Below are 23,596 nucleotides of genomic sequence, written 5' to 3' on the forward strand. Positions count from 1 at the left end.
GGGTATGTGGCTTATTTAAGGGCAAAAATTGTCCAGATGCAGTTTTACAGGTCCATTTAGAACTCTAGAAATTGTCTCTAGGATGCAATGCTCTGTTTTTGCCTTATTTGGAAAAGTCATGAATATTAATGTTGAGCTCTGCTCTGATTGGCTAATTTCAGCAGCTCACAGCACAGCAGTTCAGCAAAGCGGCTTGTGAGTCCTGACCGTCCTGACAGAACACAGACCGACTGAATGACACTTTAAGCAGAACATCTCAAATGGAGATAGCTCAAATGCAGCTTACTTGTTTATTGGTATTTTCAGATCATCTGCGTGCTTGCGGTTGCCAGATTTCAGTAATTTAAATTGCCCAATCAGAGCTTTTCTGTGAAAAGAACAAATACTATCGTGTTTTACCTAAACATGTCCAAGCTGGCAACCATATGCACGCGAGTTCTCTCTCACGCCAGTGATCTGAAAACAACAATAAACAAGTAAGCTGCATTTTAGCAATCTCCATTTGAGATGTTCTGCTTAAAGTGTCATTCAGTCTACATTTTAGACTTGTCTTTTTTCGTCGACGATATTGCATGTTTATATAACGTCACAATGTAGGCTAACGTTACGCAGTGATTGTGATGTACTCTGAAAGCATGCAAAAACATCATGCTTTCAGTTCTTCAGTTCAGTGCCTTGTCAAATGACTGTCGTTTTAACTTATATGGTGGAAAAGATGACGTTTGCTAGAAGGTTTGAATGAATGATCTGTAAGCAATGTATCTACGGTTGTATTTTGTAATACAAAATAATATTAACCTGTCATTAGACACACTATTTAGTTTTGTATGGTACTTGGAGTTACCTATTGTTATTGTACTAGCATCTTGCGTCATCTAGACAATGCTGTCTCTCTACATTGTAAAAAAAAAAAAGTGTTTTAAAAAAGTAACCTGGTTGCCTTAAAATTGAGTTATTTGAAATAAAAAATTTGAGTTGATACAATGAAGGAAGTTTGTTTAATAAATAGAAACTCAAAATATATTTGTATCTGAACCACATAAATTTGATAAATCATGAAAATAGCACTATTTGGCATGTTTCACTGTGTCATTAGAAATAAAACACAATTACCCAATATGCTTACAAAATATTTTAATAAAGGTTGTCAAATCTCAAAAAATGTTCATTGTATAAACTCAATTTTAATTTCAATGAACTCAATTTTAAGGCAACCAGGTAACCTTTTTGCTAAATAATTTTTTACATTGTAAGAAACTTTCAATTAAATCAGAAATTGTTTAAACAGCTAGTCAATAAGTGGATAAATCACTAATTACTGCTTGCAGGAATACAGTTTCCCCTTTCTTCAGTTTAAGACGCTGAGCGAAGCTTGCTTGAAATGGGCTGAACAAACGAACGATTCTGAAATAAATTATTGTGGTATCCGATTATAATAAACCTCAACACAGCCTGATCATGACATGTGTGTGTCACGTCACAGACAATGGAAAATGGTGCGAGGACTCAAGTGCAGGGAAAATGATAATTTATTAACAAAATAAAACATGAATACAAAACGAACACCCACGAGGGGGCTAAACACATAATAGAACATAAAACAAAAACTCAAATCATACCAAAAGAAGTCACAGGGGACCAGGAGACACAGTCATGAAACAAGGATCCGACACAGATTGACAAAAACAAGGAGCTTATAAAGGGAAGAAATCAAGAGGGAACAGGTGGGAGAAATCAAACCCTAATCAGATAACAAGGGGGAGGGATCAGACAATTACATGAGCACATGCTCAGAATGACAAAACCCACATGTGCACACAAGACAGGACAGGCATGTGACAGTGTGTCCATGGGAGTGTCTGTTTTTGCTATCCTCAGGTGTCTTTAGCCATTTTTCCATTACCCTTCAAATTGCGCAAATTGAAATTGCGAATTGAAAATACACCCAATGGAAACGTGGCAATTTCGCAAAAACTCCCATATATCGCAAAAAAGTTTTTACACTCTCATGAGGTGGTTTTTCAGGCGATTCGAAAAAGGACATTTTCGCAAAACTGCAATGGAAACGGTTTTTCCGCATTTACAGGTCACCTGTTGCGGTGACGCATTGCTGCAACATAGGGCCTATATATTATATTTTCCACTCAATTGTGTCGTAATAACAAGATAATGTAGTTAAAAGGACATCTATTTTCTCCTAATAAGGACTACAGTCTATATATACTGTAATTAAGACATATATTTAAGAAATGTATTAAAACAGAAAGAGCCAGCCTGTATTTTCAGCCTTACTCAAAGGCAGAGGAAACAGGCCAGTTACGCACGTCAAGCCATTCCAGACGATGTTAGTTTGCTTCTTATCTAATAAACAGGCAATTAATTGATGAAACATCGATCAAAATAAAAATACAATTTATACAAAACTAAATATATTTTTTAAGAAAGACTTTCTAGAAAATAAAACTCGAAGTGATCAAAATCATGTGACTCCCCAGGTCTCAAACATATTGCGATTCTTGCGCATGCTGCTCACTTTTCATAACCAACATATAAATTAAAATAATAATATTACAGGCTAATGTTTAGGCCTAAACGTAGCCTATTTAGTTTCGTAGTTAGGCTATGTTTTCTTTAACCCACGGCCGATAAAAGCGCCGACGTTCTCATTTTTTTCCTTCTTCCTTTAAGAGAGATGAAACAATTTACAATACTCTTGTCATTTTTAGCTATACAGATGAGTTCAAGACATAATTATGAAACTATAAACTGTCTATTTTTATTTGTGGACTCCGGGAACTAATTATTTTGCATGGACTCACTCCAAACACGGTCTCCATTTCAAAAAAATTATTTCGTTTATTAAATGCCAATTTTTTCTTTTCCAAAGCATTTCTAAATGCCATCAAACGAAATATCTAGCCAAAATAACGAAAGTGGTAAAAATAAAAAATAAAACATTTGAGTTAACATGCAAATTCAAACATTTCGCTCTACTCTATATGCGTCAACATGCCGCGCTTAAAAGTCGATCATTCTTTACAGATGACGGTTTCGGTTTGGAGAGAAGACGAGACGGAGTTCTTTATTAAACTCATAAAAGACAATATAGGATTAGAGTAATACTGGCTTCTAAACACAGAAATGCTACATTATCATGAAGACCTTGAAGCAGATCTGACACACACACACACACACACACACACACACACACACACACACACACACACACACACACACACACACACACACACACACACACACACACCTCATATTCGTGCCGCTTAAGTAACCTAAGGGGCTTTCCTTGACATTAATGCTTGGATAACACACACGTCTCCTTCCAATAAAAATAATGGCGAGTGTGATGGATGGGATATACAAACCTACCAAGTGCCATCATTTTGGACTGACCTATCGCGAGAGGAAAGTAATATGTTTTAGTCGCATAACTGCACCTATGGAAACGCTGTCATTTCGCAACAGTTTTTTATCGACATTTAAGAAATATCCCAAAAGTTTTCTGCAAATCTGTAATGGAAACGCAGCTTTTGTTTATCTGCAGTCCCAGTTACCGTCAGTTCCGCCTGACAATGAACATGTTTGGACAGATGCAAATGATGGGGGCATGCATAAATTATCCCCAACGCTTGCATCACGGTTGGGTTTATATTGAGAAGCACTTATTTTTCCGTGGTGTTTTTGATTCACGAGATTTACATATGAAGGAGGAGGCAATGGTGTTTGACACTCACAGTATGTGATGTCCATGTACTGAACTCTTATTATTTCACTATGGCAAGGTTAATTTAATTTTTCATTCTAGGGCACCTTTAAATTATTTTGGCATGCATAGTGGCACAAACCAAAATGTTCTGTCATTTCCAGTGGCAATACGAATCACTCGGAAAACAGTGAGCTATTGAAAATGAGAAACATCAGTGTAAAACATGCAATCTATGTTACCTTGATGAGGTCAGTGCTTCTATTTGCTTTAATATGATAGAGTTATGTTTTTCATATTTGATTATTTGCTTTTCTCTATTTATAATCTCATCTACTGTATTCTGCATTTCTCCTGAAGGCATACAGATACCAGCATTTACATAAATTTCACAAGTGGGAAAAACAATCTGGAAAAACCAGTAAAACAGATATTGGAGGTTCTTCTTCTTCCTATATTTTACCTCACATCAGGAGTGACAGAAAATAAAAGTTTTCTGAGGCAATAAATCTCTTTCTGTTTATGTCCCGAAGGTGAAAAATGAGTTTAATGAGCTAAATTTAACAGTTTTCATTAGAGTACCTGTAAAACTGGGAGCTGAAAACATTTGGACTGACAAAAATTTGAAGGTAACCATGTGCAAAGTATGAATCAAGGAGAAATAAACAAGAACTAAAAGCCTTTAGCGTTAAATGTTATGTCATTATTGTAGTCCAGCTTTTTGTAGTCTAAATTTGCATATTGATCAAAGCTGGATAACTTTTATGTCCGAAAAAATCACTTTTGTTCCATGGAAAAAAAGAATTTGAAATGTCATGAAGACAATCATTTTTAGGGGGAAACTACTTTTTTTTAAGTGTTACAAATACGTTTTTCTTTGTAAAAGATTCCTGATTGCTTTAGGGGAAAAGATGAACAGCCCACCACCAGTGATTTTCTGAAAGTGCTCAAAAAGAAAAATGTATTAGTAAGTTAATTTTTTATTTACTTTTTATTTGAAATGTCCATTTAAATGTAAATAATTTGTCAAATGATACTTGTTTGAGTTGAATTCATCACGTTGTAATATGTTTTCTGCCAGAACTGCTCTGTGGCGGTGTGTGCAGTGTTCAGGTGTGATGTGAATCTGATGAGAAATGAAAGGAAGTTTTATAATATCTCTAGCAATGTGAGCTCTGGATGGATTGATCAGGTATCTGAATCTAGAAGGCTTGACATGTTTTTTAGAAGAGAGATATCTGCCATTTTAATACACATTATTTCTTATCTTTATAGATTGGGACACAGTCTGCTTCTTTCGTGTTGGTCAGTACAGCATCCCTGAATTACGATGAGGAAAAATATACTTACTTCTCTGATTCTCTCAGCTCTGCGCCAGTTTGCAAGGTAATGCATAATTTATTAAAGCATATTCTAATTCTCCAGCTGTCAGAGACAACATTTATGGCAGAGTTTAACATTGCCCTGTCTATTCATTAAAATGAATGGATGAAATCTTTGTGTGTGCATGTGAAGGTGAATACTCAAGTGGAGATCTATGAGGAACCCCGCATCCTAAAGGAGGTCACTGGAGGAGTTATTGGAGGACTGTTGATCTTCTCACTCATCACAGCCACTCTCTATAAGGTGTAATATACCAGCCTGTTTATAATTCATAAGTAGAAAACTTTAACATAACAATGTATAACATTGTTTGTTTGTCTTTTCTTGTTCTCTTATAGTATGGGTTTTTCAAAAGAAAGCAGCAGATGAAGGATTTAACACAAAAGGATGATGAACTGGAAAATCTAGATAAAAAATAATGCTGAATCGATAAATTGCTTTTTTACTTCCATCAAAATGAACTGACAAATCAATAGTCAGTTGATTAAAATATGATTCATTTCATGATTTTAGTGGTTGCTAACATAGCTAATATAGCACACACACATGGGTGTGTGTCAGGGTTCTAACCTGGCAGCTCTGTCTGTTTTGTCTTTGTTTAATGTTTCTATGTTTGTGTTGTGTCTTAGTGCATGGATCTGTCTCTCTTTGTGTCTGTCATGTGTTCCTCTTGTCCTACCTCCTTGTTTGCTGTTACCACGCCCCCTTGTTTAGTCTGGTCTAGTCCTCGTTTCACTAATTGTGCTCACCTGTTCCTCATGTGCTCTGGTCCCTTTATATTGTGCTACCTTCCCTCATGTCTTTGCTGGTTCGTTGTGTATGTTTGTGAGCGTTTGCTTGTGCGTACATGTCTCTAGCTCCTTGTCTAGCTTAGTCTAGCCTTTTCTAGTTTTAGTGTCTCCTGTTTTTCTAGCTTTGCATTTATTTTCAGTTTTTTTCTTTGTTCCTGAGTTTTTGAGTCTAGTGTAGTTTCTGTCTTTATTTTGCTCATTTTCTCCAGGTTTTATTTTGGCATTTCTCTTTAGCCTTATTGTTTAGTTTTCTTGGTTTCGATAGCTTACATTTTTATTTTTCCTGTTTTCCACTTTTATTTCTCAGTTAAGTCTTTTTATAGAGATTAGTTTTGTTTTATTTTTCCTTGTTTTCTAGCTCCAGTTATTATTTTAGTTTTTGTTTAATTTAGTCATAGTTCTTAGTTTGTCTGTTTCTTGTTGTCTTGTCTAGTGTCTTGTGTGTGTGTGTCCTGTGTTTTCTGTCCTAAGTTTTTCCCTGGCCGCTGTCTCCACTGCCTCTCAGCCAAGTAGGGAGCTGATTCTGTGAGACCCTCAAGCCCTTGGTTCCTGCCTGGATTGGTTCACCATCGCCCTGCCTGGTGTTGCCTCACGAGCTGCCGTCAAGTTCATTGGCTGCCTGGACTGGTCTCAGTGGTCATCCTCCCCTGCCTGTCGTCATGGTGTCTGTCCCCTGCCCTGGTGTTTGGACTGTCACTCATCCACTACCCTCTTGTGTCTTGTTGATCTGTCTTTTTTAATAAACTGTCCTTTTGTTCACTCTGCATCTGGGTCCTCCATTCCTGATCCCTGACAGTGTGCACCCACACAGACACACACACACACACACACACACACACACACAATTTGTATGTAAATACTAGCTTGTTAATCTATAAAAAATGATTAATCTGTAATTGCATAACATTGTTTTAAATATATTTTTTTACAATGTAATTTCACATTTAATCTCCACATTAATGTAGAAACAACATATAAAGGACAGTATATTTTTTGAACATATGATCTAACAGAATGCATCAGAATTTGATAATTTTTGCAGCAATTTTTTACAGTGTATAGGAAATATTTAGAAATTGAATAAAGTTATGAAACACTTCAGTATTCCTTTCATACATTATTCATTCTTATTAGAGCTACAAAAGTTATTCTGTCAAAAGCAGTCAGTCTTTTGTTCTTGGGTTTTCTTGACAGACATCACAGCAGCAGGATTATGCTGCTGTCACTTTAAATTTTTCTTTTTGGATGCAAAAAACAAACAAAATAACAAGTTTATTCAACCATTTAGTCTTGTCTCTGTTATTCTCCTACGCAGTTGACATTCTAAATACAGTCCAGCTAGTTATGTGTCGTTCATGAATGATTTATTCATATGAATGAATCTTCAGTATGACTCGAGAGCAGCGATTCATTCATTTTGTGTTGACTGCGCATGCACAACATCCCATATGTTCTGTACAGGATACAGAATTGATTAGTTCACCTCTCGACTCTTGTGGTTCGAGTCATTTGTTCATCAAATCCCAGCCCCATAAGCAAGGCTATACATTCACCGGAAACAGAAAAGATTAGTTTATCTTTTCCAATCTTCAGATTTGAGTTATTCGGTTAAGTACCCATGGTGAACTAATAGACTGCATACATAGCCTGAAGACCCAGCTAAGCAATTCATTATTTATTTCTCAAAGTTTGGCCATGGCTGCATTAGCTTATACAGATGTTTGTCATATAATTAGAATATATCAAAAAGATAACCTTGTATATTGTATTCATTCATTACACACATATGGATATATTTCAAATCTTTTTTAGGGCCCAAGCCCTGAAAGGGCGAAGAGCCCTATTGTTCTTCTAAGGATTATTATTATTATTAGGGCCCAAGCCCTGAAAGGGCGCAGAGCCCTATTGTTCTTCTAAGGATTATTTGTTATTATTAGGGCCCAAGCCCTGAAAGGGCGAAGAGCCCTATTGTTCTTCTAAGGATTATTAGGGCCCAAGCCCTGAAAGGGCGCAGAGCCCTATTGTTCTTCTAAGGATTATTAGGGCCCAAGCCCTGAAAGGGCGCAGAGCCCTATTGTTCTTCTAAGGATTATTAGGGCCCAAGCCCTGAAAGGGCGCAGAGCCCTATTGTTCTTCTAAGGATTATTTTTTGTTATTATTATTAGGGCCCAAGCCCTGAAAGGGCGCAGAGCCCTATTGTTCTTCTAAGGATTTTTCTTATTATTATTAGGGCCCAAGCCCTGAAAGGGCGCAGAGCCCTATTGTTCTTCTAAGGATTATTTTTTTTTTTTGTTATTAGGGCCCAAGCCCTGAAAGGGCGCAGAGCCCTATTGTTCTTCTAAGGATTATTATTATTATTATTATTATTATTATTATTATTATTATTATCTTTTCGCCTTTTGGGCATTTTTGGGGCCCTTCCCATGCTCGAAAACTCTTGAAACTTTGCACACGCATCGGAATGCGCGGCCAACAGGGTCGGGCAAAGGCCTTTGACCCGGGCGTGGCAGGGGGGCTCAACAGCGCCCCCTTGAAAAACTGGGTCTATATATTAAACACACTTGCACGTACATGTATGAAACTCGGTACACATATAGAGCTCATCGGGCTGAACAACTTCCGCACTCATGGTCATAAGCTTTGCCCAACAGGAAGTGAGCTATTATGGGTTGTTCGGAAAACGCATGCTCTGGAATTTGCGATACTCCTCCTAGACGATTCACCCGATCAGCACCAAACTCAGTCAGCATGAAGTCAAGACACTGAGGATGCTAAATTGCAAGCAACTTTTTGATATCTCAAACGGTTTGGCCGTGGCGAAGAGATGAATTTATGGCGAGAAAAGGGAAACAGGAAGTGTGTTATAACTTTTGCATACATTAATTCATTTTGATGAAACTTCAGCTGTGTGTTCGTTGTAAGAGGCCGATCACATGGATATGACTTTTGTGAGTCAAAGTTATAGCGCCACCAACTGGCAGCAGGAAGTGTGTCACTTTTGTCCAAAGTGGGGGGTTAGTTTTATCTACATTCACCAAACTCGGTATATATATTGTACTTTTCGAGCCGGACAACTTTCTAATTTACAGTCATTAGCTCTGACCAACAGGAAGTCAGATAATTTGGTTGGAAGATAACAAGAAGTGGAAAGCGAGCTCTGAGTTTTTACCTTCTCCTCAAAAGCGATTCATTCAATCTCCTCCAAACTCAGACAACATGAAGTAAATATACAGAAGATGCTAAAATGCGAACGGTTATTGGATATCTCAAACGGTTTTCCCGTAGCAAAAGCCTAAAAAACACAAAATAAGAACACAAGTGCCTGGTTCATAAATAAGGCTATACTCCCACCTGCTGGTTATTCTATATATCACACTGTTTTTTTTTTTTTGTTTTTTTTTCAACACTTATGCTCTCACTTAAATGACCAGTAGAGGGCAATATTGTATAAGTTTTCAAGCAAAAAAACCTTGCCTCTGTGTGTGTGTGTGAATGGTTTTCTAGCCTGCTGGGGACTTAAACCTGAATGCACACAGACTCATGGGGACTTCCCAATGGGTACAAAAGCTCATAAATCAGACAGAATGAGTTCTTTTGAAAAGGTGAAAATGCAGAAAGTTGTGTGATGGGTAGGTTTAGGGTAGGAGCAGTGTAGGAGGACAGAATATATGGTTTGTACAGCATAAAAACCATTACATCTATGGTGAGTCCCCAGAAAAAGATAGTGAACCAGACATGAGTGTGTGTGTGGGTGTGTGTGTGTGTGAAGGGGGGGGGGGGGGGGGGGTGAAAGGGGGTGTTGTGGATGGGGGGATGGGCTGAGCTGATTTGAGTTGCCTGCAGCATACTTCAGCATTACTACTGTGTGTGTGTGTGTGTGTGTGTGTGTGTGTGTGTGTGTGTGTGTGTGTGTGTGTGTGTGTGTGTGTGTTGTTCTAGCCTGGTGGGGACTTGAATTAACCTGAATGCACACAGAGTCATGGGGACACATGTCACTGTAGGGGCCTAAATTGAGGTCCCAATGGGTACAAAAGCTTATAAATCATACAGAATGAGTTCTTTTGAAAATGTAAAAATGCAGAAAGTTTTGTGAAATGGGTAGGTTTAGGGGTAGGGGCAGGAGGACAGAATATATGGTTTGTACAGCATAAAAACCATTACGTATATGAGTCCCCAGAAAGATAGTGAACCAGACATGTGTGTGTGTGTGTGTGTGTGTGTGTGTGTGTGTGGAGGGGGTCTCTCTCACTCTGTGTGTGTGTGTCACCTTTTCTCTTGTGTTTTCATAATTTAACCCTTTCATATCATAGGCTATCACAAATATCTATCACTTTATTGTGAAAAATAAGTAAAAAACAAAAACATATATTATATCTTTAATTAAATACTGGTCTTCTGAACTTACAAAATTTTGAGCTGCAAAAAATATATTTGCACATAATTGAAAGTGATGTCCCAATACTTTTAATTTTTTTCTATAACATGGGCTTTAAAGAAGGTCATGTGCTGTGTTTGCAAAGATCACGTATGACACCTCTTTAAACTAATTATTTATTGATAGAATTCAAATGGATAAAAAAAAAAAAAATCACATGATCTTATAAAAGTGGCTGTTTATAATAAACTTCCATACATTTTATGCACGCATATTACTCTTACCTGACACTGATATTAAAATCATTGTTGCGGTCTCTGTGATTTGGCTTAATTTATTTTTAAGAGAAGTGTAAGGATAATACAACTTCAGCATTTGGACAGTATTCTGCACTCATTTTGAAATTAACATTTGACATCACCTGACATAAAATTAAAGAATAAAATGTAATTGATCTCAGAGATGTGACTGTTGTGGTTCCTGGTCATAGCAGCACCAGTTGCTGCAGTTAATGAGGTGAATTCAAATTACTTTGACATAGTCCCTTTATTTATTTTTTCCCATATTAAATGCCTATTGGCCTGCTGTGCACAGTTAAGCTGATGCCACCGGGGTGGCGGTGCCCCCGGCTTGGGCCCGTCATCGCTGCTCGCAGCTTTAATTATTTATTATTTTTTTACGCGACTATTTGGGCATTTTTGAGGCCCTTCCCATGCTCGAAAACTCTTGAAACTTTGCACACGCATCAGAATGTGCGGCCATCAGGGCCGGGCTGAGGCTGGGACCCGGGCGTGGCAGGGGGGCTCAACAGCGCCCCCTAAAGTGGGGTCTGAAAACGTGGTCTATAAATCAAACACACTTGCATGTAGATATATGAAACTCGGTACACATATAGAGCTCATCGGGCCGAACAACTTTCGTGCTCTAAGTTATGTGTCAGCCCAACAGGAAGTGAGCTATTATGGGTTGTTCGGAAAACGCATGCTCTGGAATTTGCGATACTCCTCCTAGACGATTAACCCGATCAGCACCAAACTCAGTCACCATGAAGTCAAGACACTGAGGATGCTAAATTGCGAGCAACTTTTTGATATCTCAAACGGTTTGGCCGTGGCGAAGAGACGAATTTATGGCGAGAAAAAGGAAACAGGAAGTGTGTTATAACTTTTGCATACATTAATTCATTTTGATGAAACTTCAGCTGTGTGTTCGTTGTAAGAGGCCGATCACATGGATATGACTTTTGTGAGTCAAAGTTATAGCGCCACCAACTGGCAGCAGGAAGTGTCACTTTTGTCCAAAGTGGGGGGTTAGTTTTATCTACATTCACCAAACTCGGTATATATATTGTACTTTTCGAGCCGGACAACTTTCTAATTTACAGTCATTAGCTCTGACCAACAGGAAGTCAGATAATTTGATTGGAAGATAACACAAAGTGGAAAGCGAGCTCTGAGTTTTTACCTTCTCCTCAAAAGCGATTCATTCAATCTCCTCCAAACTCGGACAACATGAAGTAAATATACAGAAGATGCTAAAATGCGAACGGTTATTGGATATCTCAAATGGTGTTCCCGTAGCAAAAGGCTAAAAAAAGACAAAATAGGGACACAATGCGTGGTTCATAAATAAGGCTATACTCCCACCTGCTGGTTATTCTATATATCACACTGTTTTTTTTTTTTTTTTTTTTTTTTTTTTTCAACACTTATGCTCTCCCTTAAATGTCCAGCAGGGGGCAATATTGTATAAGCTTTCAAGCAAAAAACCTTGCCTCTGTGTGTGTGTGTGAATGGTTTTCTTGCCTGGTGGGGACTTAAACCTGAATGCACACAGACTCATGGGGACTTCCCAATGGGTACAGAAGCTTATAAATCAGACAGAATGAGTTCTTTTGAAAATGTAAAAATGCAGAAAGTTGTGTGATGGGTAGGTTTAGGGGTAGGAGCAGTGTAGGAAGACAGAATATATGGTTTGTACAGCATAAAAACCATTACGTCTATGAGTCCCCAAAAAGATTGTGAACTAGACGTGTGTGTGTGTGTGTGTGTGTGTGTGTGTGTGTGTGTGTGTGTGTGTGTGTGGAGAGAGAGGGAGGGGGGCTGATTTCTACCTTCAGCTTACTACAGTGTGTCTGTGTGTGTGTGTGTGGAGAGGGGGGAGGGGGGAGGGGGGGGGGCTGATTTCGAACTTCAGCTTACTACTGTGTGTGTGTGTGTGTGTGTGTGTGTGTGTGTGTGTGTGTGTGTGTGGAGAGGGGGGAGGGGGGGGGGGGGGGCTGATTTCGAACTTCAGCTTACTACTGTGTGTGTGTGTGTGTGTGTGTGTGTGTGTTGTTCTAGCCTGGTGAGGACTTCAACCTGAATGCACACAGACTCATGGGGACTTCCCAATGGGTACAGAAGCTTATAAATCAAACAGAAGGAGTTCTTTTGAAAATGTAAAAATGCAGAAATGTGTGTGATGGGTAGGTTTAGGGGCAGGTCTCTCTCTCTCTCTCTCTCTCTCTCTCTCTCTCTCTCTCTCTCTCTCTCTCTCTCTCTCTCTCTCTCTCTCTCTCTCTCTCTCTCTCTGTGTGTGTGTGTGTGTGGAGGGAGTCTCTCTCACTCTGTGTGTGTCACCTTTTCTCTTGTGTTTTCATAATTTAACCCTTTCATATCATAGGCTATCACAAAAATCTATCACTTGTGAAAAATAAGTAAAAAACTAAAACATATATTATATCTTTAATTAAATACTGGTCTTCTGAACTTACAAAATTTCGAGCTGCAAAAAATACATTTGCACATAATTGAACGTGATATCCTAATACTTTTAATTGTTTTCTATAACATGGGCTTTAAAGAAGGTCATGTGCTGTGTTTGCAAAGATCACGTATGACACCTCTTTAAACTAATTATTTATTGATAGAATTCAAATGGATAATTTTTTTTAATTTCACATGATTTTATAAAAGTGGCTGTTTATTATAAACTTCCATAAATTATATGCACGCATATTACTCTTCCCTGACACTGATATTAAAATCATTGTTGCGGTCTCTGTGATTTGGCTTATTTTTAAGAGAAGTGTCAGGATAATACAACTTCAGCATTTGGACAGTATTCTGCACTCATTTTGAAATTGACATTTGACATCATCTGACATAAAATTAATGAATAAAATGTAATTGATCTCATAGATGTGAGTGTTGTGGTTCCTGGTCATAGCAGCACCAGTTGCTGCAGTTAATGAGGTGAATTCAAATGACTTTGACATAGTCCCTTTTTTTATTTTTTCCCATATTAAATGCCTATTGGCCTGCTGTGCACAGTTAAGCTGATGCCACCGGGGTTGCGGTGCCACCGGCTTGGGCCCGCCATCGCTGCTCGCAGCTTTAATTATTATATATTATTATTTTTTTTTACCGACTATTTGGGCATTTTTGGGGCCCTTCCCATGCTCGAAAACTCTTGAAACTTTGCACACGCATCAGAATGCGCGGCCATCAGGGCCGGGCTGAGGCTGGGACCCGGGCGTGGCAGGGGGACTCGACAGCGCCCCCTAAAGTGGGGTCTGAAAACAGGGTCTATAAATCAAACACACTTCCACGTACATATATGAAACTCGGTACACATATAGAGCTCATCGGGCCGAACAACTTTCGTGCTCTAAGTTATGCGTCAGCCCAACAGGAAGTGAGCTATTATGGGTTGTTCGGAAAACGCATGCTCTGGAATTTGCGATACTCCTCCTAGACGATTCACCCGATCAGCACCAAACTCGGTCAGCCTGAAGTCAAGACACTGAGGATGCTAAATTGCGAGCAACTTTCTGATTTCTCAAACGGTTTGGCCGTGGCGAAGAGACGAATTTAGGGCGAGAAAAAGGAAACAGGAAGTGTGTTATAACTTTTGCATACATTAATTCATTTTGATGAAACTTCAGCTGTGTGTTCGTTGTAAGAGGCCGATCACATGGATATGACTTTTGTGAGGCAAAGTTATAGCGCCACCAACTGGCAGCAGGAAGTGTGTCACTTTCAAAAATGCTTTAAATCCCCATCTTATTTTCACCCGATTTACTTCAAACTTCATCAGTATTATGTCAAAACATGGCAGATATAGACATATGAATGGATTCCTGATTCTAGAAAAACTGTTGTCAGGGCAACGTGTCAAAGTCTAATAATCTATTTTGGTGTTTTTGAGACTCTTCACATGCTTGAAATTGCATGAAACTCAACACACACATCAGACATGCTGTCCAGAAGATGCAAGCAAAGATTCAGAAACGGGCGTGGTAGAGGGGCTCAGTAGCGCCATCTTTTGTCCAAAGCGGGGGGTTAGTTTTATCTACATTCACCAAACTCGGTATATATATTGTACATTTCGAGCCGGACAACTTTCTAATTTACAGTTATTAGCTCTGACCAACAGGAAGTCAGATAATTTGGTTGGAAGATAACAAGAAGTGGAAAGCGAGCTCTGAGTTTTTACCTTCTCCTCAAAAGGGATTCATTCAATCTCCTCCAAACTCGGACAACATGAAGTAAATATACAGAAGATGCTAAAATGCGAACGGTTATTGGATATCTCAAACGGTGTTCCCGTAGCAAAAGCCTAAAAAACACAAAATAGGGACACAAGTACCTGGTTCATAAATAAGGCTATACTCCCACCTGCTGGTAATTCTATATATCACACGGGCTGTTTTTCTGTTTTTTTCCCCTGTTTTTTCAACACTTGTGCTCTCCCTTAAATGACCAGTTGAGGGCAATATTGTATAAGTTTTCAAGCAAAAAACCTTGCCTCTGTGTGTGTGTGTGTGTGAATGATTTTCTAGCCTGGTGGGGACTTCAACCTGAATGCACACAGACTCATGGGGACTTCCCAATGGGTACAAAAGCTTATAAATCAGACAGAATGAGTTCTTTTCAAGAAAGTTTTTTTTGTGATGGGTAGGTTTAGGGCTAGGGGCAGTGTAGGGGGACAGAATATATGGTTTGTACAGCATAAAAACCATTACATCTATGAGTCTCCAAAAAGATAGTGAACCAGACACGAGTGTAAGTGTGTGTGTGTGTGTGTGTGTGTGTGTGTGTGTGTGTGTGTGTGTGTGTGTGTGTGTGTGTGTGTGTGTGTGTGTCTGTCTGTGTGTGTGTGTGTGTGTGTGTGTGTGTGTGTGTGTGTGTGTGTGTGTGTGTGTCTGTCTGTGTGTGTGTGTGTGCCACTCTTCTGTCTAAAAAGATTACCTGTCAATGCTGTGCTTTGGCCTGCATTAAAGGATAAAGCATATTATTCTGGGTTTGAATAAAAAAAGAAATGTATAAAACCAGTTTATTTGTAGGGCATTGACAATATTGTTTTATATAATTAGCTAAATATTTGTGTAAATACAAATAATTATTAATAAAAAATATATAAATATAAAAAAACATTACTAACAAAGGAAAAAACACATTTGAGTGTCTTTAAAAAAAAAAAAAGTAGTGTAACTTAAAAATTAGAAGATTAATATGCCTTTTGTTTAAGGACAAAAATGAGAACCAATAAGCTATTGGTTTGATTTTGTGTCTCTGTCACAAACCCCCCCCCCCCCCCCCCCTCTCAGGATCACTCTATGTGTGTGTGTGTGTGTGTGTGTGTGTGTGTGTGGAGGGGGTCTCTCTCACTCTGTGTGTGTGTGTGTGTGTGTGTGTGTGTGTGTGTGTGTGTGTGTGTATGGGGTCTCTCTCACTCTCTCTCTGTGTGTGTGTGTGTGTGTGTGTGTGTGTGTGTGTGTGTGTGTGTGTGTGTGTGTGTGTGTGTGTGTGTGTGTGTGTGTGTGTGTGTGTGTGTGTATGGGGTCTCTCTCACTCTCTCTCTCTCTCTGTGTGTGTGTGTGTGTGTGTGTGTGTGTGTGTGTAGGGGGTCTCTCTTACTCTGTGTGTGTGTCACCTTGTCTCTTGTTTTTTCATAATTTAACCCTTTCATATCATAGGCTATCACAAATATCTATCACTTTATTGTGAAAAATAAGTAAAAAACAAAAACATATATTATATCTTTAATTAAATACTGGTCTCCTGAACTTACAAAATTTTGAGCTGCAAAAAATACATTTGCACATAATTGAAAGTGATATCCTAATTCTTTTAATTGTTTTCTATAACATGGGCTTTAAAGAAGGTCATGTGCTGTGTTTGCAAAGATCACGTATGACACCTCTTTAAACTAATTATTTATTGATAGAATTCAAATGGATAAAAAAAAAAAAATTCACATGATCTTATAAAAGTGACTCTTTATAATAAACTTCCATAAATTATATGCACGCATATTACTCTTACCTGACACTGATATTAAAATCATTGTTGCGGTATCTGTGATTTGGCTTAATTTATTTTTAAGAGAAGTGTAAGGATAATACAACTTCAGCATTTGGACAGTATTCTGCACTCATTTTGAAATTGACATTTGACATCATCTGACATAAAATTAATGAATAAAATGTAATTGATCTCAGAGATGTGACTGTTGTGGTTCCTGGTCATAGCAGCACCAGTTGCTGCAGTTAATGAGGTGAATTCAAATGACTTTGACAAAGTCCCTTTATTTATTTTTTCCCATATTAAATGCCTATTGGCCTTCTGTGCACAGTTAAGCTGATGCCACCGGGGTGGCGGTGCCCCCGGCTTGGGCCCGTCATCGCTGCTCGCAGCTTTAATTATTTATTATTTTTTTACGCGACTATTTGGGCATTTTTGGGGCCCTTCCCATGCTCGAAAACTCTTGAAACTTTGCACACGCATCAGAATGCGCGGCCATCAGGGCCGGACTGAGGCTGGGACCCGGGCGTGGCAGGGGGGCTCGACAGCGCCCCCTAAAGTGGGGTCTGAAAACGGGGTCTATAAATCAAACACACTTGCACGTACATATATGAAACTCGGTACACATATAGAGCTCATCGGGCCGAACAACTTTCGTGCTCTAAGTCATGCGTCAGCACAACAGGAAGTGAGCTATTATGGGTTGTTCGGAAAACGCATGCTGTGGAATTTGCGATACTCCTCCTAGACGATTCACCCGATCAGCACCAAACTCGGTCAGCAGGAAGTCAAGACACTGAGGATGCTAAATTGCGAGCAACTTTTTGATATCTCAAACGGTTTGGCCGTGGCGAAGAGACGAATTTATGGTGAGAAAAGGGAAACAGGAAGTGTGTAATAACTTCTGCATACATTAATTCATTTTGATGAAACTTCAGCTGTGTGTTCGTTGTAAGAGGCCGATCACATGGATATGACTTTTGTGAGTCAAAGTTATAGCGCCACCAACTGGCAGCAGGAAGTGTCACTTTTGTCCAAAGAGGAGGGTTAGTTTTATCTACATTCACCAAACTCGGTATATATATAGTACTTTTCGAGCCGGACAACTTTCTAATTTACTGTCATTAGCTCTGACCAACATGAAGTCAGATAATTTGGTTGGAAGATAACACAAAGTGGAAAGCGAGCTCTGAGTTTTTACCTTCTCCTCAAAAGCGATTCATTCAATCTCCTCCAAACTCGGACAACATGAAGTAAATATACAGAAGATGCTAAAATGCGAACGGTTATTGGATATCTCAAACGGTTTTCCCGTAGCAAAAGCCTAAAAAACACAAAATAGGGACACACGTGCCTGGTTCATAAATAAGGCTATACTCCCACCTGCTGGTTATTCTATATATCACACTGGCTGTTTTTCTGTTTTTTTTTCTGTTTTTTCAACACTTATGCTCTCCCTTAAATGACCAGTAGAGGGCAATATTGTATAAGTTTTCAAGCAAAAAACCTTGCCTCTCTGGGTGTGTGAATGGTTTTCTAACCTGGTGGGGACTTAAACCTGAATGCACACAGACTCATTGGGACTTCCCAATGGGTACAAAAGCTTATAAATCAGACAGAATGAGTTCTTTTGAAGAAAGTTTTGTGTGATGGGTAGGTTTAGGGGCAGGAGCAGTGTAGGATGACAGAATATATGGTTTGTACAGCATAAAAACCATTACATCTATGAGTCCCCAGAAAGATAGTGAACCAGACATGAGTGTGTGTGTATGTGTGTGTGTTTGTGGGTGGGTGTGTGTGTGTTGTGGATGGGGGATGGTGGATGGGCTTAACTGATAAGAGTTGCCTGCAGCATACTTCAGCATTACTACTGTGTGTGTGTGTTCGTGTGTGTGTGCGTGCGTGTGTGTGTGTTCTTTTTTCTAGCCTGGTGGGGACTTCAACCTGAATGCACACAGACTCATGGGGACACGTGTCACTGATTTCTACAGTGTGTGTGTGTGTGTGTGTGTGTGTGTGTGTGTGTGTGTGTGTGTGTGTGTGTGTGTGTGTGTGAGCCACTCTTCTGTCTAAAAAGATTACCTCTCAATGCTGTGCTCTGGCCTGCATTCAAGGATAAAAAAAATTATTCTGGGTTTGAATAAAAAAATGAATGTATAAAACCAGTTTATTTGTAGGGCATTGACAATATTGTTTTATATAATTAGTTAAATAATTGTGTTAATACAAATAATTATTAATAAAAAATATAAATATAAAAAAACATTACTAACAAAAGAAAAAACCCATTTAATTGTCTTTAAAAAAAAAAAAAAAAAAAAAAGTAGTGTGTGTAACTTAAAAAATGAGAAGATTAATGCCTTTTGTTTAAGGACAAAAATGAGAACCAATGAGCTACCGGCATATAGAATAACCAGAAGGTGGAAGTGTAGCCTTATTTAGAAACCAGGTTGGATATGTCCAAGGGAACACTGTTTTGAAGATTAAACTATTGTTGTTATTGCAACACAGTGTTTTCAGACAGTGAAATAAAAACAATGTTCGCTCACTGTTTAGATTTTGTGTCTGTCATTCCCCTCCCCCCTCACTCTCCCTCTCTCAGGATCACTCTATGTGTGTGTGTGGAGAGGGTCTCTCTCCCTCTCTCAGGATCACTCTATGTGTGTGTGTGGAGGGGGTCTCTCTCCCTCTCTCAGGATCACTCTATGTGTGTGTGTGTGTGTGTGTGGAGGGGGTCTCTCTCACTCTGTGTGTGTCGCCTTGTTTTTTTTGTTTTTTTTTCATAATTTAACCCTTTCATATCATAGGCTATATCAGCAATTTCTATCACTTTATTGTGAAAAATAAGTTTAAAAAATGTATATATATATATATATATATATATATATATATATATATATATATATATATATATATATATATATATATATATATATATATATATATATAACACTGGTCTTCTGAACTTACAATATTTTGAGCTGCAAAAAATACATTTGCACATAATTGAAAGTGATATCCTAATACTTTTAATTGTTTTCTATAACATGGGCGTTAAAGAAGGTCATGTGCTGTGTTTGCAAAGATCACGTATGTCACCTCTTTACACTAATAATTTATTGATATAATTCAAATGGATTAAAAAAATAATTTCACATGATCTTATAAAAGTGGCTGTTTATAATAAACTTCTATAAATGATATGCACGCATATTACTCTTACCTGACACTGATATTAAAATCATTGTTGCGGTCTCTGTGATTTGGCTTAATTTATTTTTAAGAGAAGTGTAAGGATAATACAACTTCAGCATTTGGACAGTATTCTGCACTCATTTTGAAATTGACATTTGACATCATCTAACATAAAATTAATGAATAAAATGTAATTGATCTCAGAGATGTGAGTGTTGTGGTTCCTGGTCATAGCAGCACCAGTTGCTGCAGTTAATGAGGTGAATTCAAATGACTTTGACATAGTCCCTTTATTTATTTTTTCCCATATTAAATGCCTATTGGCCTGCTGTGCACAGTTAAGCTGATGCCACCGGGGTGGCGGTGCCACCGGCTTGGGCCCGTCATCGCTGCTCGCAGCTTTAATTATTATTATTATTATTATTTTAACCCGACTATTTGGGCATTTTCGAGGCGCTTCCCATGCTCGAAAACTCTTGAAACTTTGCACACGCATCAGAATGCGCGGCCATCAGGGCCGGGCTGAGGCTGGTACCCGGGCGTGGCAGGGGGGCTCTACGGCGCCCCCTAAAGTGGGGTCTGAAAACGTGGTCTATAAATCAAACACACTTTCACGTACATATATGAAACTCGGTACACATATAGAGCTCATCGGGCCGAACAACTTTCGTGCTCTAAGTTATGCGTCAGCCCAACAGGAAGTGAGCTATTATGGGTTGTTCGGAAAACGCATGCTCTGGAATTTGTGATACTCCTCCTAGACGATTCACCCGATCAGCACCAAACTCGGTCAGCATGAAGTCAAGACACTGAGGATGCTAAATTGCGAGCAACTTTTTGATATCTCAAACGGTTTGGCCGTGGCGAAGAGACGAATTTATGGCGAGAAAAGGGAAACAGGAAGTGTGTTATAACTTTTGCATACATTAATTCATTTTGATGCAACTTCAGCTGTGTGTTCGTTGTAAGAGGCTGATCACATGGATATCACTTTTATAAGCCAAAGTTATAGCGCCACCAACTGGCACCAGGAAGTGTCCCTTTTTTCCAAAGTGGGGGGTTAGTTTTATCTACAGTCACCAAACTCGGTATATATATTGTACATTTTGAGCCGGACAACTTTCTAATTTACAGTCATTAGCTCTGACCAACAGGAAGTCAGATAATTTGGTTGGAAGATAACAAGAAGTCAAAAGCGAGCTCTGAGTTTTTACCTTCTCCTCAAAAGCGATTAATTCAATCTCCTCCAAACTCGGACAACATGAAGTAAATATACAGAAGATGCTAAAATGCGAACGGTTATTGGATATCTCAAACGGTTTTCCCTTAGCATAAGCCTAAAAAACACAAAATAAGCACACAAGTGCCTGGTTCATAAATAAGGCTATACTCCCACCTGCTGGTTATTCTATATATCACACTGTTTTTTTTTGTTTTTTGTTTTTTCAACACTTATGTTCTCCCTTAAATGACCAGTAGAGGGCAATATTGTATAAGTTTTCAAGCAAAAAACCTTGCCTCTGTGTGTGTGTGTGTGTGAATGGTTTTCTAGCCTGGTAGGGACTAAAACCTGAATGCACACAGACTCATGGGGACTTCCCAATGTGTACAAAAGCTTATAAATCAGACAGAATGAGTTACTTTGAAAATGTGAAAATGCAGAAAGTTTCCTGTGATGGGCAGGGGCAGTGTAGGAGGACAGAATATATGGTTTGTACAGCATAAAAACCATTACGTCTATGCTTGAGTCCCCAAAAAGAGTGAACCAGCCATGAGTCTGTGTGTGTGTGTGTGTGTGTGTGTGTTGGGAGGAGGGGGGGGGGGGGGGTCGGGGGGATGGGCTGAGCTTATAAGGGTTGCCTGCAGCATACTTCAGCATTACTACTGTGTGTGTGTGTGCGTGTGTGTGCGTGTGTGTGTGTGTGTGTGTGTGTGTGTGTGTGTGTGTGTGTGTGTGTGTGTGTTATTTTTTCTAGCCTGGTGGGGACTTCAACCTGAATGCACACAGACTCATGGGGACATGTGTCACTGATTTCTACAGTGTGTGTGTGTGTGTGTGTGTGTGTGTGTGTGTGTGTGTGTGTGTGTGTGTGTGTGTGTGTGTGTCTGTGTGTGTGTGCCACTCTTCTGTCTAAAAAGATTACCTCTCAATGCTGTGCTTTGGCCTGCATTAAAGGATAAAACATATTATTCTGGGTTTGAATAAAAAAATAAATGTATAAAACCAGTTTATTTGTAGGGCATTGACAATATTGTTTTATATAATTAGCTAAATATTTGTGTAAATACAGATAATTATTAATAAAAAATATATAAATATAAAAAAAACATTACTAACAAAGGAAAAAACACATTTGAGTGTCTTTAAAAAAAAAAAGTAGTGTAACTTAAAAATGAGAAGATTAATGCCTTTTGTTTAAGGACAAAAATGAGAACCAATAAGCTATTGGTTTGATTTTGTGTCTCTGTCACAACCCCCCCCCCCCCCCCCCCCCCTCTCAGGATCACTCTATGTGTGTGTGTGTGTGTGTGTGGAGGGGATCTCTCTCACTCTGTGTGTGTGTGTGTGTGTGTGTGTGTGTGTGTGTGTGTGTGTGTGTGTAGGGGGTCTCTCTCACTCTGTGTGTGTGTGTCACCTTGTCTCTTGTTTTTTCATAATTTAACCCTTTCATATCATAGGCTATCACAAATATCTATCACTTTATTGTGAAAAATAAGTGAAACAAAAACATATATTATATCTTTAATTAAATACTGGTCTTGTGAACTTACAAAATTTTGAGCTGCAAAAAATACATTTGCACATAATTGAAAGTGATATCCTAAATACTTTTCTATAACATGGGCTTTAAAGAAGGTCATGTGCTGTGTTTGCAAAGATCACGTATGACACCTCTTTAAACTAATTATTTATTGATAGAATACAAATGGATAAAAAAAAAAATTCACATGATCTTATAAAAGTGGCTGTTTATAATAAACTTCCATAAATTATATGCACGGATATTACTCTTCCCTGACACTGATATTAAAATCATTGTTGCGGTCTCTGTGATTTGGCTTAATTTATTTTTAAGAGAAGTGTAAGGATAATACAACATCAGCATTTGGACGGTATTCTGCACTCATTTTGAAATTGACATTTGACGTCATCTGACATAAAATTAATGAATAAAATGTAATTTATCTCATAGATGTGAGTGTTGTGGTTCCTGGTCATAGCGGCACCAGTTGCTGCAGTTAATGAGGTGAATTCAAATGACTTTGACATAGTCCCTTTATTTATTTTTTCCCATATTAAATGCCTATTGGCCTGCTGTGCACAGTTAAGCTGATGCCACCAGGGTGGCGGTGCCACCGGCTTGGGCCCGTCATCGCTGCTCGCAGCTTTAATTATTATTATTATTATTATTATTTTAACCCGACTATTTGGGCATTTTCGAGGCGCTTCCCATGCTCGAAAACTCTTGAAACTTTGCACACGCATCAGAATGCGCGGCCATCAGGGCCGGGCTGAGGCTGGTACCCGGGCGTGGCAGGGGGGCTCTACGGCGCCCCCTAAAGTGGGGTCTGAAAACGGGGTCTATAAATCAAACACACTTGCACGTACATATATGAAACTCGGTACACATATAGAGCTCATTGGGCCGAACAACTTTCGTGCTCTAAGTCATGCGTCAGCACAACAGGAAGTGAGCTATTATGGGTTGTTCGGAAAACGCATGCTGTGGAATTTGCGATACTCCTCCTAGACGATTCACCCGATCAGCACCAAACTCGGTCAGCAGGAAGTCAAGACACTGAGGATGCCAAATTGCGAGCAACTTTTTGATATCTCAAA

At 38.8% G+C, this 23,596-nt stretch overlaps 1 protein-coding gene across 1 annotated transcript in view; it reads left to right on the plus strand.

Moving 5' to 3' along the window:
* The window catches only part of LOC137055920 (integrin alpha-X-like), a 33,115-nt gene extending 27,461 nt beyond the window's left edge, over positions 1-5,654 (plus strand). Inside the window, exons 23-30 of the mRNA XM_067429837.1 lie at positions 3,886-3,972; positions 4,082-4,160; positions 4,255-4,350; positions 4,608-4,688; positions 4,803-4,913; positions 4,997-5,107; positions 5,237-5,347; positions 5,443-5,654. Coding sequence (XP_067285938.1) covers positions 3,886-3,972; positions 4,082-4,160; positions 4,255-4,350; positions 4,608-4,688; positions 4,803-4,913; positions 4,997-5,107; positions 5,237-5,347; positions 5,443-5,523 — 757 coding nt within the window. The 3' untranslated portion in view covers positions 5,524-5,654. The remainder of the gene's footprint in view (positions 1-3,885; positions 3,973-4,081; positions 4,161-4,254; positions 4,351-4,607; positions 4,689-4,802; positions 4,914-4,996; positions 5,108-5,236; positions 5,348-5,442) is intronic.
* The last annotated feature ends 17,942 nt before the right edge of the window (positions 5,655-23,596 follow it).

The sequence above is a fragment of the Pseudorasbora parva genome, chromosome 21, assembly GCF_024679245.1.
Source record: "Pseudorasbora parva isolate DD20220531a chromosome 21, ASM2467924v1, whole genome shotgun sequence".
Lineage (NCBI taxonomy): Eukaryota > Metazoa > Chordata > Actinopteri > Cypriniformes > Gobionidae > Pseudorasbora > Pseudorasbora parva.